The 19,883-nt window shown below is 45.6% G+C and overlaps 1 protein-coding gene across 1 annotated transcript in view; it reads right to left on the bottom strand.

The window, feature by feature from the left end:
• Window positions 1–7,711: 7,711 nt before the first annotated feature.
• PI16 (peptidase inhibitor 16) overlaps window positions 7,712–19,883 on the bottom strand; it is a 32,119-nt gene continuing 19,947 nt past the window's right edge. Inside the window, exons 3-5 of the mRNA XM_015419441.1 lie at window positions 17,507–17,616; window positions 14,217–14,305; window positions 7,712–8,964 (exon numbers count right to left, since the gene is read on the bottom strand). Of these exons, the coding sequence (XP_015274927.1) occupies window positions 8,078–8,964; window positions 14,217–14,305; window positions 17,507–17,616 (1,086 nt within the window). The 3' untranslated portion in view covers window positions 7,712–8,077. The remainder of the gene's footprint in view (window positions 8,965–14,216; window positions 14,306–17,506; window positions 17,617–19,883) is intronic.

The following is a 19,883-nucleotide window of genomic DNA, read 5'->3' as shown; positions in this document are numbered from 1 at the left end:
ACGGGCTGCAACCAATGCTCCCTCTAGGCTGTGGAGTCTTGTGAGCAAAAATTCTACTTTGGGAGCTACTGACATTAAAGTTGTGAATGAGCGATTTGGCTACTGCATCAGTTAGTTTCCTCTGGAGCCATCCTTCCTGAGCGAAGACAAACATGTGTGAGCCGGAGGCTAAGAAAACTGTGAGCTAGCTCACACTAACTCACCTTAGAGGGAACACTGGCTGCAACATCCCGTTGATACCTGGCCTGATAATAAGCAGTAATAAGTGTCTGTGAGGTTCCATCTGTACATTACAAAGTCCTTGTGTTTGTTGGGCAACGACAAAAGGATTTTGCCTCTCATACACAATGGGACTTTTGTGCCTCCCAGATGCTCACTGGCCCTTTTCTGTTTGTAACCAAATGTCTCCAGTATTGGGCTGGAGTCCAGGGCTATCTCCTTCTCCAAGGTTCCTTTAGTAGAGCTAGCCCTGGGGGAAGAACTGTGGAAAAGAGAAAAGGGAGGGGGTTACAGCACCTGCCAGTAAGCTGTCCCTAGATGTCTTAGGTGAGGTCTGGCCCTTCCTCCCTGGTTCTCCCCGGGTGCTTCTTTTAAAGGACTGCCTGGGTGTGTGACAACTCTGCCCTCTGCCCTGCCCAGACTTTCTGGGCATTGTGGTGAGCTGGGAAGCTGCTCCTGCAACATCCCATTGGTCTTCTGTGGCCCTCCCTGGATGGTTCCCTTGCCACAGTCATAAGAACATAAGAACATAAGAGATGCCAATGTTGGATCAGGCCAAAGGCCCATCGAGTCCAACACTCTGTATCACACAGTGGCCAGAAATACCAGTGCAGATTTTAGGAAAGATTACATATTTTTGTAAGGAGATCCACAAGTTCACATTTGAGTTCTTTCAGAACTCTCGGATGTATGCCATCTGGGCCTGGTGATTTTTCAGTTTTTAAGTTGTCTATCAGTTTTAGGACCTCCTCTCTTGTCACCTCAATCTGACTCAGGTCTTTCAACACCCCTCCTGAAATCAGTGGTTCTGGAGTGGGCAAGCACTTCTCATCTTCCACAGTGAAGACGGAGGCAAAAAATGCATTTAGCTTCTCAGCCATTTCCCTATCATCCTTCAATACTCCTTTTACCCCTTGGTCGTCCAAGGGCCCCACTGCCTCCCTGGCTGGTTTCCTGCTTCTAATGTATTTGAAGAAAGTTTTATTGTTGGTTTTTACGTTTTTTGCTATATGCTCCTCATATTCCCTTTTTGCCTGCCTGACCACAGACTTGTATTTTATTTGCCATAGCCTGTGTTCCGTTTTATCAGCCTCACTGTGACTAGCTTTCCACTGCTTAAAGGAATCCTTTTTACCTTTTACAGCTTCCATTACTTTGTTAACCATGCAGGCTTTTTCCTATACCTGTTTGTGCCTTTCCTAACCTGCAGAATATTTTTTTAGCTTCTAGGATCATAGTTTTAAATAGTTTACAAGCTTCCCCAATGGTTTTGACCCTTTCTACTTTTCCTTTCAGTTTCCTCCCCACATGTCCCCTCATATCAGAGAAGTTACCCCTTTTAAAGTTAAAAGTGGTTGTGTCAGTCTTTTTGGCCAATTCCCTATTTATACAAATGTTGAACTCAACAACATTATGATCACTGTTCCCAAGCTGTGCAATCACCTTTACATCTCCCACCAGGTCTTGAGTGTTACTTAGAGTCTTGGAGGCCTCTGTCTCCTTGGAGGTAAGTGTAGGGGTGGGTGGTCTGACCCAAGACACCAAAGCAGGCAGGGAGGAGCAGCTTTAACACATGCACACACCCAGGATGATTTGGCATTGTAAAGTACTGGGTTCACAGCATGGAGACTTGGATTACGACATGCTAAACAAGTTGCGTTTATTGTACTTCACACAAAAGACAAAAACTGGCCGGCAGTGGCCAACTATATACACCCACCCCAGACACACCCCTAGTCTCATTGCAGGGTTTGAATCTCCCGCCAAAGTTCCTATAGGTGGACTAAAGGTGGCCTAGGATCCTTGGCCCCTATTGTTTGTGGAGCCAAGCTAGGGATTATGCACGCAGACCCCTAGTGGCGGTCCGCAGACACAACAGGCATCTTCAGAGAGCTCTGTGGAGCCCTTATTGGCTCCATTCTAAAAAGTGTGTAATTTACATAGCTACATCTAAGTTTCAAAACTGAGCCAATAACAGCTCCCTTGGGCAGTTTGTCAATCCAAAAACAGCATGGGTAGAAGAGGATAAAGCTGCTTTTCCATACCTGTTTTGGTTTCAAACTGGAAAGAGACAGTGTACAACTGGGAGACACAAACTCCCATCACATGTGTGACGCAAAGTACTTGTGTTGTTCTCCAACAAACACAAGCAGGGCTATTTTTGGGCAGGAACGCACGGGAATGGAGTTCTGGCTGGCTTCAGAGTTGGCCACGCCCACTACAGCCAAAACCTCTGCGTGCCTGGCTACAGAGGGAAGGCCTGGAGAGCAACACACACACACACACACACACCCCAGCGACTCTGAACCGGGCAGGCGGGGGGGGGAGGCTGGAAGGATCGGGGAAGGCTTGCCCGGGCTCCCCACAGCCAAGGGAAGGCACGGGGTGTGGCCTAATATGATAATGAGCCATGCTGACATGGGCGTGGCCTAATATGCTAATGAGTTTCTGCTGGTGGTTGTGGCCTATTATGCTAATGAGTTCCTGCTGGGCTTTTTCTACCAAAAAAGCACTTAACTCAAGTATTCTGTAACATGTGGCTGGAGCCTGAGTGGGACAGGCTGTCTCCTCCCCTGCTCTGTTGCGGCCCAGCTGTTGGAAACGAGGCAGTAGAAGAGCCTTTCAAACATCAGTGCAGATAACTGTTGCATCTTGGGACATTAAGTCTACTTGAAGTGCATTTGACAAAGGAATTTGGTGCCCTGCTTCCTGATTGCCACTAGTGGCTGACAGCAGCTCCACTACTTCTCTTGTTGTTCTCAGGACTTAACATAGACCATCAAGTTCCGGTGAGTGAGAACCCTTTACACTCTCTAAGTTTGCCCTTTCCTTTCCTTCCGGACTGAAACAGAGCCTGTGCCTAAGTAAATAAATAATTGAAAAATAAGTATTTTCTTAAATGAAAGTGTCTAGAGTAATTCCTGTAGTTGGAGATCCTGTGCATGTAAATGTATAATGTAAATTTGTATGTAACTTGATTTCCAATAGATCTAGTTAATGTGGTATCTTTAAACTATTTCCCTGGACCCCTTGGCCCAACCATGTTACCTTTCCTGCACATAGATTCAGAACACCAGCATTGTACAAGCAAGTTTGGCACAAAGCCTGAGAATTGCTCTGAGAGTATTTCTGTGGGTCTGGGAGAGGATTAGGGATTTCCAGTGCTGAATTCCCAGGACCCTCTCCAAATGATAGTTCCCATTTTTCTTTGGGTGGGAGGCATGTCAGATAAAAAGGTAAAAAAGAAAATCAGTATAAGTTTGTCATGTTGGTATGCCCACGGTGTAACATCGCATTGTAATACTATCACTTGGAGGAGGAGGAGGAAGAGGAAGAAGAAATTGGATTTACTCCCTGCCCTTCACTACCCGAAGGAGTGTCAGCATGGCTTACAATCTCCTTTCCCTTCCCCTCCCCTCCCCCACAACAGACACCCTGTGAGGTAGGTGGGGCTAAGAGAGCTGTTTCAATAACTGCTCCTGAGAGAACAGCTCTGAAAGATCTTGTAACTGACCCAAGGTCACACCAGCAGCTGCATGTGGAGGAGTGGGGAATCAAACCCAGTTCTCCCAGGTTAGAGTCCGCGCTCCTAACCTCTATACCAACTGACTCTCACATCTTTGGGCATTGTCCATTGGCAGTGGGGGCAGCTCAAGAAATTTGCTGTCCATGCAAGCACCACAAACCATCATGAGCCCCGACAGTGGTGGCAGTGCTGCAAGAGTTCTTCTTAGACCTGGGCAGGCAGCGCAGTCTAGGAGGCAGTGGCAGGCATAGGCTGTGCTCATCTCCTCCTCTTGTGCCTAGGGGTGCCAGCTCTGGGCTGGGAAACACCTGGAGATTTGGGAGATGGAGACTGGGAGGGTGATGTTCGGGGAGAGGAGAGACCTCAGCAGGGTACATTGCCATAGAGTCCACCCTCCAAAGTAGCTATTCCCTCCAGGGGAACTGATCTCTGTTGTCTGGAGATCAATTGCAATAGTGGGAGATCTCCAGGGTCCACCTTGAGGTTGGCAACTGTAATCATGCCCCTAGTGGCTAGGAGAAAGAAAAGCTTCAGAGGTTTTGCCAGGGAATCAGGAGCTCATTTTGGACCCAAGAGAATTTATGGTGGTGGCAGCAGGGGTCTGAGATGCAAAGATAAGCAGCTTGTGAATGAAACTAAGCAATAGCTGTGGGACTAACCTGCTGCTTAAATGTGCAAGAATCATGTCATGGGAGGGGCAAACTCCTGGTAATGTAGCTGCCACCACCTTCGTTTGGCCCAGGCTAGCTCATTCTCATGAGATCTTGGATGCTAAGCAACGTCAACCCTGCTTAGTACTTGGATGGGAGACCACCAAAGAAATCCAGGGTTGCTATGCAGAGGCAGGCAATGGCAAAACCACCTCTGATGTCTCTTACCGGGAAGAATCTTGCCTTCTAAACCCTACGGGGTCACCATATGTAAGGTGCAAACTGATGACATCCACCAGGGGCAAATTGCAGGAAGGAACCAATGTGGGATGAAATCTCAGGCATGTATAAACTGCAGCTCCCAGGTGTCCCTGAATTTATTTGTAGAATGTTGGAGGATATTTGTGATTGGTTGTCAAAGTGAACTGAGAACAAATCTCTGTTTACATACTCCCCTTCAAAACCTCCGTAGCGATAAGCCCCCAGGGGATCCATCAGCCATCTGATAAAGAGTACATTTTTCAGACCAATAGCTTTTGGAATTACTTTTATTATGAAAGGGACTTTCCAGGTGCACAGAAATAAACATGCATTTCATGCAAATTAATTATGGTGTTAGAAATCCCACCCCTTCTCTACAGCTCTGTTAGCAAAGTGCATCACATTTGCTGATGTTCTTTTAAGCGGCACCTTCAACTGGATCTTAGCTGGGCCAGCTGAGGTTTGTCATGAAATTAACACACCTTTCCTGGGATATTCATGCATCTATCAATGACATATAGAGGAAAGAAGTCTGGACTTGATGTGCAAGAAGCCTACGTGTCCAGCAATTTGGCATTTGAAAGTCACTTCATATCTTTTCCCGAGCCATCCAAGATGCAGTCTGTCAGTGTGTGATTAGCTTCTGGCTTTAAATATATCCCTGAACTGAAGATTTCATATAAAAATGTTGCAAGTATTTGGGGAATGAACTAAGCCTTTCTTCTGCCAGGTGGGATGAGATGTCTGTACAGCTCAGCTCTCCAAAACAATAGGAAAGACTGGGCATCATAATTTGCCTGTTACACCTCCACACCAGGATTCAGACCTCACTGGGTTTTGGATAGGAAGGGCCAGCCCCAGATTGATACAGGAAAAATTACTGCTCTGAGGTTGGAGAGAGTAGAGATCACTACCTCCTGAGTTACAAGAGAGATGAAAGCTGTCATCGTGAAGTAATGTTGAGGATTTACGAAAAAATGTTAGGAGCCACTATACTGGCAAACAAGTGTCTGCATCATCATTATATCCTGACCTGTGTGACTGTGGGTCATTCCAGAATGTAACCCTAGTGCATCCAAGTCGACTGCCATCAATACATAAGCACCAGGCACCATCGATGTGGCACAATGCCATTATGCAAAGCTATTGTGTGGTTTGAGGACCACTGACCTACCTGTCATTTTAGCTATTGAAGAATGCTAATCTTTTTACAGTTTTTATTTACTTTACTTGTGCCCTGTTTTTCTCCCCAAGGGGGACCAAAGCAGCTTACATCACTCTCATCTCATCCACTTTATTCTCACAACAGCCCTGTGAGGTAGGTCAGGCTGAGAGTATGTGGCTGGCCCAAGGTCACCCAGCAAGCTTCCACAGGAGAGTGGGGATTTGAACCTGGGTTTCCCAGATCTTAGTTCAACACTCTGACCACTACACCACACTGGCTCTGGGGTACAAATAAAAGACAGAAGGTAACAAGGCTTGCCAAGAAGAGAATACAACTGATATTACAATGTCATAAGCTACAAGTTGCACGCACACTGAAGACTATGGTATATCGTTCCAACTCTAAACCGAGTTACTTGAAAATGTTTCACTGAAATTGATGGAACATCCCAGTAAACATTTGTAGGATTCTGGTATGGTCAAATAGTTTCAGGCTAAAGTTAGAAATGCAGTGGGCCTATTCTCTGCAACAGTCGTTTTACCCATTTAAGTCCTATTTGATAATATCACCTAATAACAATGATGGAGTGAATCAGGCTCATAGAACTGTATTCCACCTCCTTCATTTGCACATCAAAAGAAAAATGTATTACACTGCCACTTTTGGGACTGGATGTCATGACTAAGGAGTAGATTGCCTTATCAGAATGGATTCACCATTTCCTGGTGGAATAAGAATGGCCATGGATGGTCATAGTAAGCAATGAGAGAGACCCACAGGAGATTTCTCACCCTCATTTCTCTTTTGGGTGTCCCAATCACAGCAGGACAAAGAAACAAACAATCAGTCTCACAGAAGTATGAAAAACAGTGACGATGACTGTGAAGCAGCCTTCAGAGAAGGCTTAACAGAATGGATGAAGCCAGTAATGAGAGAGGGAAGAAAGGCAAGAAACTGCTGCTGTGTGGATTTGTGGGCTGCTCAGAGTCTTTCCTGGTTGGGTCCATCAGTAGATCTTCAGTATCTGAGGCACCTGCTTGTGTTTTCAGAAAAAGAAGAGAAATTGGGCATCAGAGGCTTTGCCTGATTCTGTGCAGACCCCCTGCAGTAGCATGCTTCAACAGCATCAAGTAGGGACGCACCATGCAAAAGACGTGCACAAAGCTAGAGACACAGCTCGATTGCCCACTGCCCACACGGGAGTTAGTGGAAACCTCTAATCTGTGCCCATTTCATAAGCAAGTCTATGCAAACAAGTCCTCATGAGGAGCATGGGCAGTGGCAGGAAAAAAGGGCCAAAGCTTTAGATGCTTGTATGCAAGCCCCTTTGCCAGGAGGGCAGTGGCCCCAGGATTCATCAATGTTTACATTGATCTTTAGTACCCGGTTTCATGTATGAAATAATCATATCTTTTTTTCCACTTCCAATGCTGTGACACTAGTCAGTGGAACTATAACAGCTGAACTATGGGTAATTTCATGAGTCTGGGCTTGCTCCATTGACAATATGCTCTTATTGTTCTGTTTGGCCTGCTATATAATAATATAGCCCATGAATATTTTTCTTTTTCCTCTCTATTACACCTCCAAGCAGACCAACAGTTTTGCGGATTGCCTGGCTGGAGGATGATGTAACAGAGCTAACATCCTGGCCAGTATCTGCAAGAAATACTTACTGATTCCATTCAAGATCCCGAGAGACAGTGTTACCAGCATTTGTTTTCAGAATCCAACTAACCTGAGGTCCAAATCCCAGCGTACTTCTGCATATGGTGCTTCTGTATATGTATGTGTATGTCTTCAGCTATATCAAGTATAGTGGACATTCCTTCAAAACTCTACATTGCAACAGCATTTCCAGCAAGCAACATTATTGAGGACTGGCTGGCCCATTTCCCTCATTATGACAAACAAGTAGGCCCTTTTCCAAACTCAGAGGGACACAGGGGCTGAATGTTCATTTGAGAATTTGAATGATCATTTGAGGCTTCAGTCTTTTTCAGTTGCCGGAATAACAGGTATGGATAGAGCCATTTCAAAACCCTTCAGCATTGTTGCATGCCTGACTGAGAGAACTTTGTACAACAATTTGCAGAGTTTTCTGGTACTGGGAGTCCCACAGGGCTTGGCCCTCAGACTGGCATGCGCATAGAAGCGCAGAAAGGAAAATACATGCATGCACATTGACACACATATACATGCATACACATGTAGAGATGAAGAACTCTCTATATAAATACATTTGGTTATATAGTGCTATAAACTCTTCAGCCAATAGGGGCTGGCCCTTGTAAGTGCATGGCTCCAGGTTCGTCCACACCAGCCGCATTTGCTATGCCTCCGCCACCGGGGAAGTGGGGAAAAGCAAGAAGTGTAGGGGTTTTTGAAGGTCAGCTCTTTAAGAGCAGTCTTTATTTCTTCAGGCTGGCTAATTTGTTTACATCCAAGGCAGGGCAGACAGACAGAGAGGTGAGCTGCCTTTCCTGAAGAGGACTGAGCAGCATGATTGAGCTTCTTTATTGCTTTGGAATAAGCTGCCAAACGATAGCTTGCAGGTAACTTAGAAATGGAGGCCTTTTTAGGGGGAGGGGGCGGCTTATGGTAGATGGGCTTAGGGTGAGATGGTGGCTTTTGGGGAGAGGGCAGTTTAGAGGGAGGGGGCTTCTTAGGAGCAGGAGGCAGTTTAGTGGTGGGTAGTGCCTTAAGAGTGGTGCGCAAGGGTTCAGTGGTACTTGGAGGCTGCTCGACATTTTTCATGTTGGCTTCGGATGTGATTAAACCATCTGTTGAAGGAAGTTCTGAGTAGAAGACTTGTGTAGTTCCTGTTTCTGGGGAGGCAGGAGTGGGGTCCAAATTCGTGTGAGGAGTAAACCCTGTTGCCAAAGAGGCATCAGTCCCTTTTGTCTGTAACTCCGGAGATGTGTTAAGGTCCAAGTCTGAAGTTGGTTCTAGGGAAGAGGTTGGCCTTTTGGTTGTGGGGAATTCAGTTTCTGCTTCTGTGAGGGGTTGGGGACTTTCTGATGTGGTGGATGATGGGCCTGTTGTAATGGAGGTGGATTTGGGACTTGTGGTCATGATGGCAGTTGGTTCCAGTCCTGTAGGCCCAGGGGATGCAGTGGTTCCTTCCAAGTCAACACTAGACACTGACAGGAAACAGAAAGGTTAACAAAGGCTAGAACTCAAATCTCTACAACCAACCATAAAACCACCCTGTAGCTCCAGAAGACCAAGAGAATGGAAATCAATATGATACTTCTCTTTCACAAACGTTTGTGTGTAGGTGGCAAGGTTGCTCCTACTATGGGACAGAGTAAAACAGCTCGCAGGAAGTGCATTTGTGCTGCCCTTAAATAAGTGGCACAAGTTGTCGGGGTTTTTTTGTTTTTTAAAAATTGGATTGGGATATCATTTTAGTTTCTTACAATTATCATGAACAGAGAGCTACCTGGAGCCAGAGCTGACATCAAAACAAATCACTGGAAACTGAGCGTCATTTTTCCAACTAATTTCTTAGGGATCAACTAATGGTTGGAGAAAATGATCCCTTTGTCTACCACCCCCAGTATGAACTTAGGATATAGCTAGAATTCTGGGAGAAAGTGATCACCGTCATATCATTCCACCTATTCCGCTCCACAGCTGCACAGAGAAACATCACATTCAGAATATAGCATCTATAAGTTAATTCAATATGCATATACATCTCTTGATATTTCATTGCTCAATGCATCACTTGATGAGTCTCAGCTGAATGTGGGAATTGCCTTCATTGAAAATTACTGGGGTTTGTGGTGATATGAAGTGACCAAAAAGCTCAGCCTGTAGTGGCTGTTTCACACATGCAAGTTGTTGCCAAAAGTTGAATCTCTGAGTGTCTTGTGTACCAACAAGGGCTCCACCCCCGGACTCTGCCTGTGGGGGGGGCAGTTGCGCCCAGTAGACTTTACTCTCCAGGACTTCCAAAAAAGTCCAGTAGCAGTTCGGGAGTCGGGCAAATTCAGGGTGCAATAGACTTTACTCTCCGGGACTTCCAAAAAATCCAGGAGCAGTTTGGGAGTCAGGCAAGTTCAGGGTGCAATATCTATCGGGATTTCGATGGCCTGTTGGATCTGGTGGTGGTTGAGGGACAGCTCACCAGCTTGCTAGGACTGTCATGGTTCGTGGCACTAGGGTTCAAAGTGACGGGCGTTCACCAAGTACACCCAATGGACTTTAACAGGGTCTGCGAGGAGTTTCTGGCTGTGTTCGATGGCATGCTGGGCCATTACACGGGGCCCCTGGTCTCCCTGGATTTGGACCCTAAAGTCCGGCCCATCTGCATGAAAGCCAGAAAGGTTCCCTTTGCATTGTGACCCAAGATTGATGTGGAACTAGATCGCCTGGTGGCCCAGGGGGTCCTGGAACCCATACCGCACACCCCATGGGAGACCCCTATAGTCACCCCGCTAAAGCCCAATGGGGACATCCGAATATGCGCTGACTATAAATGTACTATCAATAAAGCACTCCAGGACCACGCATATCCCGTCCCCATGGTCAGCCATGTATTAGCATCCCTGGTGGGGGCCAAGGTCTTTGGGAAGTTGGATCTGGCCCAGGTGTACCAGCAGCTTCTGGTGGATGAGGCCTCAGCCAATCCCCAAACGATCGTGATGCACAGGGGGGCGTTCAGGGTGCGCCAGCTGCAGTTCGGGGTTAGCGTGGCCCCCGGCATCATCCAAAACTTAATGGACTGTCTCCTTAAAGGCATCCCTGGGGTTCAGCCCTTCTTTGATGATGTTCTGATCATGGCACCGTCATCAAAAGCATTCGCTGACAGCCTGTGCAAGGTCCTGCATCATTTCAACACTGCTGGACTCAAGGTGAAGCGGGAGAAGTGTCTCCTCGGGATGCCCCGGGTGGAGTTCCGGGGGGTTGCAGTCGACACCCAGGGCATCCATCCCACGGCTGAAAAGATTCGCGCGATTGTCAATGCACCTACCCCCTCGTCCAAAGCGGAACTCCAGGCCTTCCTGGGCCTACTCAACTTTTACCATTCCTTCCTGCCCCACAAGGCGGTGGTCACCGAGTCCCTGCACTGCCTCCTGGACAAAAATGCGCCTTGGGTGTGAAGCCAGAAACACGCGGCTGCCTTCTGGGTGGTAAAGGACTTGCTTGTTTCAAATGATGTCTTGGCCCACTTTGACAAATCCCTGCCGGTCATGCTTGCTTGTGATGCTTCCCTGTATGGGGTTGGGGCTGTCCTGGGTCATCAGCTGCCAGACAGCCAGGAGGTCCCTATCGCGGACTCTGTCTTCGTCCAAGCGCAACTATGTGCAAATTGACAAAGAGGTGCTGGCAATCATGGCAGGCATGAAGAAATTCCATGATTACCTCTACAGTCATCCCTTCACCATTGTCACTGACCATAAGCCCCTCTTGGGCCTCCTCGCCCTGGACAGCCAAACCCCGCAAATGCTGTTGCCGTGTGTGCTCCTTTGGTCCATCTTTCTGACCGGCTACCAGTATGCACTAGTCCACTACCCTGGGAAAGCGATGGGCCACACCGACACCCTCAGCCATCTCCCTCTGCCCTCCTGTGACCCAGACCCGGCTCCTGCCTACCAGATCCTGCTGCTCGAGGACTTGCTGGACTGTCCAGTACAGGTAGCTGACATGGCCTGCCACACTACTTGGGACCATCTGCTCTCCTGTGCCCTGGACTGGGTGGGGAGGGGGTGGCCCACCAGCCGGGTGGGCCCGGAATTCGTGGCATTCTCCTCCCGCTCCGATGAACTGTCCACACATAAATGTTGTTTGTTGTGGGGAAGCCAGGTGGTCGTTCCCACCCCACTGCGGCAGCAGGTGCTCGCAGTTCTACACGAGACAAATCCCAGCATCGTCAGGATGAAGGCACTCGCATGCAGCTACATATGGTGGCCTGGGATGGACAGCGAGATTGAGGACTGCGTGAAGCGATGCCAGACCTGCCAGGAATTATGGCCGGAGCCACCCAGGGCACAGGTCAGGCCCTGGGAGTAATCACACAAACCATGGGCTCAGCTCCACCTGAATTTCGTGGGTCCATTCCAGGGACAACTCTTCTTTATCCTGGTGGACTCCTACACCAAGTGGCTAGAGGTGGTCCCGGTCCCCTCCACGTCTTCCCGTTCCATTATCCACACCCTATGGCAGATGACCTGTGTCCCTGGTCCTCTGTCTTATGAAGTGACATCGGAAGAAGGACAGCTGCTGCACCATCACATCAACCAGCTACACCACCGCCTTCTACCGACTGAAAGACAGGGACCTGACGACAGCGAGGACGAGTCATCAGACCCAGGCCCCAGGGATGAGGAGGGCATACCAGGCGCTCAAGCAGAACCCGGAGTTAGCGCCCCAACTGCCCCGAGCAGTGACAATGCTTGTGATGCTTCTCTGTATGGGGTTGGGGCTGTCCTGAGTCATCAGCTGCCAGACAGCCAGGAGGTCCCTATCGCAGACTCACCCGAGCTTCCAAGAGACACTCCGCAGCCCCTTAGGGAAGCAACAGCCCCGCCGGCAGAGCCACGTTATTCCAACCGGGGGCGACGGAGGCCAGCCCACTTGCAGGACTATGTGTGCGACGTAGTTCAGAACCATGGGAGGAGGAGTGTTGTGTACCAACAATGACTCCACATGCGCTTGGGCAAACACGTGGCCGGGCGAACAAACGCAGCTTGAAGATTGGAAACAATAGCGGACGAGGATCCTAGAGCAAGCCTATCGGTTACTCTGGATCCTACGCCCGACCTATGGGTATGGACACTGAGTAAATGACCTATCACGGGGAGCGGGGCGTGTGTTGGGTGTGGTGTGCCTCACGGATTTTTTAAGCAGGGCTCCGGTCCTGCTATTCCACTCTTGAGTTTGTGTTCTTAATAAACTATGGGCTGAAATTACTCCCACGCGTCTGGACCCAGTACTTTACAGAGTGATTAATGTCTACATTGGAACTTACCCTGAAGGTGAGAGCACATCCACACAATAGCTATCCATCTACACAGACAAAATAAAACCATTGTTGTATGTTTGGTTGTACACTCCAATTGGTCTTGTTGAAGAGGATGGAGACTGGCACAGGCCCAAAAACTCCAGCTATATAGTAGAATCACTTGTGTCTGAAACACACCACCCTCTCCCTTGGACCGGAAGCTAATGAATGTGGCAACTTCTTGGTGGCTTTCACATGGATGTTTTGCTCCACCTTGGCTTTCAAACTGGAGCAAGTATTTTCGGAGCACCCACAGGATAACATCTTTATTTAACTCACTTTCCAAGGTTTTGCCTGCTGTGCACCAATGTATGTTTAATATGATATTTCCTGAACGATCACAATCCAAGCAGGTTTGCATGTTGTATGGACGGGATGGTGATGATTTTGAAATTTCCCATCCACAGCACCATTTTGCTGCCATTTTTTTAATGCTGGCTTTTTAAAGCCAGCAGAATGCCCTCTAGTGGTGCAGGTGGGGGAGGGGGCTTGAAATGGCAGCCATGAAGGCATGATCAAGGAAAATACACAGAACCCTCCTCTGCGGACGCTCCATTGCCAACAAGTAATCATCACTTTGTAGAAGCAACCCTTGTGTCTGTTTGGAGGACTAGCACTGATGATAGGAGACAGGGTTTTGTATTTGGAGGAGAAACTGTTCTTCAGGCATATTTCCCCACCTTTGGCAAAGCCATGCATCGAAATGAAATAATGAATTTACTAATTCTCCCAAGGAAAACAGCTTTGACAAGGATAATCTTTGGTGAATGTTGCCAGAGAAGAAAATGAAACTCTTAGGCAGAGGTCGATTCGGGGGGGAACGCGGGGGTGAGGTGCGGGGGGCGGGGCACATGACAAAGCCCCACCCCCTGCTTCCGGCTGCCCCGCTTCCAGTCCTCATTCAGCCCGGAGGAGGCAGGAGAAGAGGGAGGGTAAGTTGCTTCCTCCCCGCCAAGGCCCACCCCTGCCTGCCTGGGGCCAGAGAGGGCCTTGCCGGGGCTTCCTCGCACTCCCACCGGCCTTGCAGGTCCACCGCCTAATGAGTTATGCTAATGAGTTATGCTAATGAGTTCCCCTAGCTCTTTTTCTAGGAAACGACCCCTGCTCTTAGGTGACAGGATAGTCTGCATCTGTCAGTCTCCAGTGTCAACCAGAAAGTCATTTGGCAGTAATTTGCCAGGAAGATGTAAACAAAGCCCACAACTGTCTGCCTCACCAGCATTCACATCAGAAGAGCTGACTTCTCTAATTTTACTGTTTTATATTATGTGTTTTTATTGTTTTAATTTTGGCACATTGTGCCCTTGTTAGCCGCCCTGAGCCTCAGGGGTAGGGCGGGATACAAATCTAAGGATAAATAATTTTTTAAAAAAATTCACTTACCACAGAGAGAATCCTCACAGGAATAGCCATCAGGGCACATGGAACATGGCGATCCCTCCTCATAAGGCTTACGACCCTTTACATTCCCCCTAAAGATTAAAAGAACCACATGGGACTCAAGAAAGAATGACATTTTCTTAGAGGACAGCTTTGACATAATGCAAATCAATATTTATAAAGTTATTTCTTTCCCATATTAACAGCCTCACATACAAATGCTTTAAGGCTTTGCTTTAACTACTCTGGATCCCTAGAGGTGTTTTTTCTGTCACACTTTATCCCATCCCATCACCCAAGGACAGGGTGATGAATATGGTTTCCCCCTCTTCCACTTTATTCTCAAAAGAGCCTTGAGAGATAGTGGTGAGCCCAGGGTTTCCCAGTGACCTTCATGGCTTGTCGGGGTTTGGACGGGGAGGGCTTGGCGTGATGTGGTCCATGGGGTCGCGAAGAGTCGGACTCGACTATGCGACCGAACAACAACAACTCCCCAGTGTCAGTATGACACCCTCACCACTGTAAGTATTATATACTGAATGTCAGTCTTTTATATCTGTTGATATTTCATTTCAATATTTTGTACTTTAAGTCAAAGATGATAGCTGGTGTTACCTACCAGGCAAGCAATACAGTGTTAGACTGCATTTGACTACTGCCATGCTTCGTGTCAACTCAGGCCTGCCAGGTCCTTGTTTAACACTCTATCAAATGCATCCTGTTGGTTCTCTATTATAGCCATGACCGTATGGAATACCATTTAGAGATGGAGTCTACCTGAGCCTGACCTGCATGCCTCGAGGACCATAAAAGCATCTTTGCATTGGCCTTTCAAGATGGGCAGTAATGTACAGGTAGCCATATTCTACTTAGTAAAAGGTGTTAGAACATGTATTCTCATTGTTTAATTTCTGTGCCTTTAATTTATTTATATGTGCTTGTAGTACACTACTTTGAAGAGTGAGATACAGAGTAAAGAAAATTATAAAAATAAAATTAAATGCTGTAGAGTAGGGATGCAGAAGAATTTGAGAATTCACTAGCTCAGCTTATACATGGGTGGTCCACTCAGGGTTTTTTTAAACTGTGGACCAAAATTGTGGCAGCCAAACATATCTGGTTAATAGATTAACTTTTTTAAAAATGTCAGTACTGATTCCTTGAAAGTTACTTTTCCACCTAACATGCAGTTCTTCTGACTTTGTTGCGCTGACAATTCAGAATGGTTACCAACTTACCTGGTTTTTCCTTAGTGGGTGCCAACAGTAGATAATCCACTGCTAGCACACCCTCCCTCCTAAGAATGGAACGGTGCACACATCTGCATCTTCTCAAAGGTTTTAATAATCAACTGTACAACAGTTGATGCAACTTAGATGTAAGGAGACATTACAGTACCTGCAAAAATGCTAAACACTAAAAATTGCAGTGAACATTACAGGTGTACCAAAGGGTGTTTGAAGGCTTTAAAAGTCAACATTGACTCAATGAAATAAACAAATTTGGATTTAATTAAAGAATGACATGTAAAGAATTTAGACTCCTTGAATGTCAGCAAATTCTCAAGAGCCAGAAATCTACCGGTTTGTGCACTCGTAGTGTAGAGTCCCAGACTGCTGAACAGTTCCTCTGACATGCTCAAGACCCCATTTTGAGAACTACAGCAGGTCAGCCATCCTTATTATAATGTGAGGGAAAGTAAGGCACAGAGGAAGCAAAAAATACAAGCTGGGGGCAGAAACAATTCATGCCATTTTCAGAAATGGAAGTGTCGTGGCTTTATAACTAGATTTTTAAGAATTAAAATATGTACTGCCCGCTTACCCATTAACATCTTGAAGGCAACTAACACAAAGTTAATCAAGAACCAAAACACAAGCTAAAATCACATAAAAGCAGAACACGCAGAGCTGAATAAAGCAGAGAAAAGCAATCTGTATCACAGCAAACAAAACATCACAAAAGCTCCTCAAAAAAAAAAGAAGAACCTAAGCACTAACAAGGAAGGAGCAAGGCACACTTCCCACATTATTGGCACTACTGAAGAAAAGGCCTTGTCCTACCCTCCATATTCCAGAGAATGAAGGCCCACACAGCATGGCCTCTGAGGAGTTCAACATTAACTAAAGATACCACAAATAATGGTAGTTCTATCATGGTTGACTCCTAAAGAAGATCTATGAAAACTATAAATTCCTATTCTCCACAGTCTTATGCAACCATTTTTACCAACCAGCTTGTTAAAGCCTATCAAGTACACATACACTCACAATAAACTCTTGAATAGTAGCTGTTGGAGACTGCATTGTGAGTGGGAGAGAGTTACGACACCAGGGTTAAGGGCACATGAACACATGAGGCTGCCTTGTATTGAGTCAGATTCTTGGTATAATGTTCCCTTTTACCTGTAGGTCAGGATTAGGGTACTCACTGAGGATTCTGCACTCAGATTTGTACAGCAGAGACAGGTGTGCTCAAATCAACACCTATTTATTGACAAAGAGATATGCGGAGATGAGCAACTGGTTTCAGAATAAGGGAGCTCATGTAGTCCATTTTTCTAGCTAACAGTTCATTTCAATCCTAAAAATGCTTTCCTGGGAAAAATTCAGGTCTGAAAAAGTGTTATTTGCACATGAAAGCTTAAACTTTGAATAAAACTGTATTGGTCTTAAAGGTGCCACTGGATTCAAACATTGTTCTGCACTTTCCTAGGAGTAAGTGCTACTGAACAGACCTGAGAAGGATTATGAGTAGACCTATTTAGGATTACTCTTAAACAGGATTAACTGAGAAGGGACTGGAGTTTCCACCATGTACACAGGAAAATGTCCAGAACTAGTTGGTAGCATACAGTAGGTGGCAATCTTCAGTATCAACTGAAATGAAATTTTACTCTGGAAGTGTGTAAAGAAAAAAATACCACCAGTCTACCCTGTTTTACCATTGTATTTATGTATATGAAACCTTCTTGGAATTGTCTCCCTTCTTATTGTCACCTGACAATGAGCAAGTAAGATCTGCTTGTACTTGGATTTTCCTTTATTTTGCTAGCACAAGACACAGCCAAGCTTCACAGACGGTACTGCCATCCAAACTCATTGCATGCTGGACAGATATGCATATCTGCCAGATCGCCTCCCAGCTATGCTCTGCTGTGACACCTTTGCCACAGAATTTGGCCACAGCCTTATCATAGGAGTGGGGAAGAAATCACCCTGAGCCTGTGTGTTAAGAATTGTCCTTCAAGACTGGAATACCGCAGCCCTCCCCCTTGGCACAAAGAAACTCACGGAGGCTCATAGTTGCAGACCAGCAAGTGCATATTGGTCTCATTCAGAATTTCCAGGTTTTTACAGAACTCTGTCCCACAGCCAACACGCTTGCTGCTTGCCCAGACCACCTACAGCAGCAGAAAAAGATCATGTTACCATTGGTACTCAAGCCTACAGGTAACTCTGCATTAGACTTTTACTCTAGTATTGACACAATTTGCTAACTCAGTTATTCTTGAGAATCTACTTGGTGTTTCCCCTAAACTGTTGCATTTCCATTTTCTCTCTTTATAAATGGTCCTTTTATAATGATTTTTGTTGAATCTCCATCACAATGATAGTTCAGTCTGTTCCGAAGTGAACTGATATAGCAGTGTTCTCTCACCTGGTTTGACAATATGATTTGTGCTCTAGTGGCCAATGGTGTGCAATAAACAGTCTTTACATTTCCTGGCTGGCGGTGGCGTGTGGCGTGTAATCCCACCTCTCTCCATTACCTGCCTAATCTTCCACCATTAACCATTCAACAGTTGATCAGCTAAAAATGGCCATCTCTCAGTTAATTTGATTGTGAATTCATTCCCATATTCTATAATATGTTAGTTTAGACATTACCCCCACCATCCCAGATCCTCCTAAACCAATACAAAATAGGATACGGATTCAACTCCTTCCAGTATGAGGCTATGCAAATCGAGGCTCTAGTACATAAATTCAATGACAATTTGTATCCATTCAATTCCTACCTTGTGAAATGGCCAGCCTAAGAAGGCCAGGAAGGCGCCCCCCCCCAAAAAAAATGCTTCTATCATTCCACAGACTATGCAAAACAAATGTTCAGGAGGACATTTTTTTAAAAGGATTAGAATTGCAGTGTAACAGAACAGCACAGGAAGTTGCTTTATAAGGAATAGGTTCATAATCTATCACATTTTTTGTGTATATCACCTTTCTTTTACTGCACTGTCTTCTACCTTTGTTATCCACTTTGTCTATTACAGTATATCATGCCTTAAACAATTTTTGTTAGTGTGTGTTTGTTTGCATTATTGTTCAGTACCATAATTCTAGTCCTACTGCACTGTTAATTGGAGCTCTCTTCTTTTTGATTATTTTATATTCTGTAATCTGCCGTGAGTTTCAGTGAGAAAGGGGGGCTATAAATGGAGTCAATGAAATAAAATAATTATATCTTTTCAAACTATTACTGCTGTAGGACATTGTCAGAATATATGTCTAATGTGTGCTTTTGAGCCAAGACAGCACCAAAAAGTGTTCCTTAATGAATTACACATACAGCTCGAATTAGGAATCAGGAAGCAATTTTCTTCAGGCCAAACTGGCCAGGAATCCTGGAGGGTTTTTTGTCCCTCTTCTGGGCATAGAGCAGGGGTCACTGGGGGTGTGGGGGGTGGTATTTGTGAATTTCCTGCATTGTGCACGGGGTTGGACTAGATGACTCTGGAGATCCCTTCCAACTCTATGATTCTATTTAGTGTTAAATACCGCTGAAATTAGGTTTAATAAAACTTTCTTCTCAGATCTTCTGGTATTGACTTAGAGAAAGTCTTTGTTCAAATCCATTTCCATTGATATTACTACACCAAGCCTTTTCCTCATTTTCTTTGGAAATTACTAGTTTAATCTTTAAGATTTGAAAGAGTTGATACAAATCGCCTATTATTTTTTTAGTAGCAGATTTTGCTATCAGTTATTCAAAACTAGATTTCTCTTTTAGGGATCCATGTTTTCTCACTGTTGTTGCTACAATATTTCTAATTTGAAAATACTTGAATAAAGGTGGCTTCAGACCTTCCATTGGTTCAATCACATGATCCAGAGATAAACCTTACCCACTATGGAGCACATTCTCTAAGGAACATACACTATATTTTATCCACAGACTATTGTCATTCAGTATATTAGACCATGAAACTGTAAAATCACGAAGCCAATGGAAAGGGACCAGTAATAATAAAGTTTTGAATCTATACCATACTGCCAGAGAAGACAGCAGATTTTCCCTTTCCAGGATTTTTTGTGGAACAAAATGGGATCTTTACAATTCTTACCATACTGTTCCGTTTCCAGTTTTTCATTGCAGCAAATATGCAATGGAACTTACCATTCCATTTCCAGTTTTCCATTGCAGCAGACATTACAACTTGATAACCATTAAGGGTACATTTATAAATATAAAAATTGTTTGGAAAGGATATTCATCTTAATGGTAGCAACCGTACCTAATCATGGCAATTTCAAAGTAGACCGAAAATGTAGACACCTGTGAACATATGAACTGCATGTCTGCATTGGTGTCCACAGTTGTTGAGGGTTTTTTTTTTTGGGGGGGGGGGGTTAAAAGACAAACCAACTCCCCCGAAAACAAAGCACG

This window comes from Gekko japonicus, unplaced genomic scaffold, assembly GCF_001447785.1.
Source record: "Gekko japonicus isolate JY-2015 unplaced genomic scaffold, Gekko_japonicus_V1.1 scaffold591, whole genome shotgun sequence".
NCBI classification, from domain to species: domain Eukaryota; kingdom Metazoa; phylum Chordata; class Lepidosauria; order Squamata; family Gekkonidae; genus Gekko; species Gekko japonicus.
This window is presented reverse-complemented; position numbering and strand designations above follow the sequence as displayed.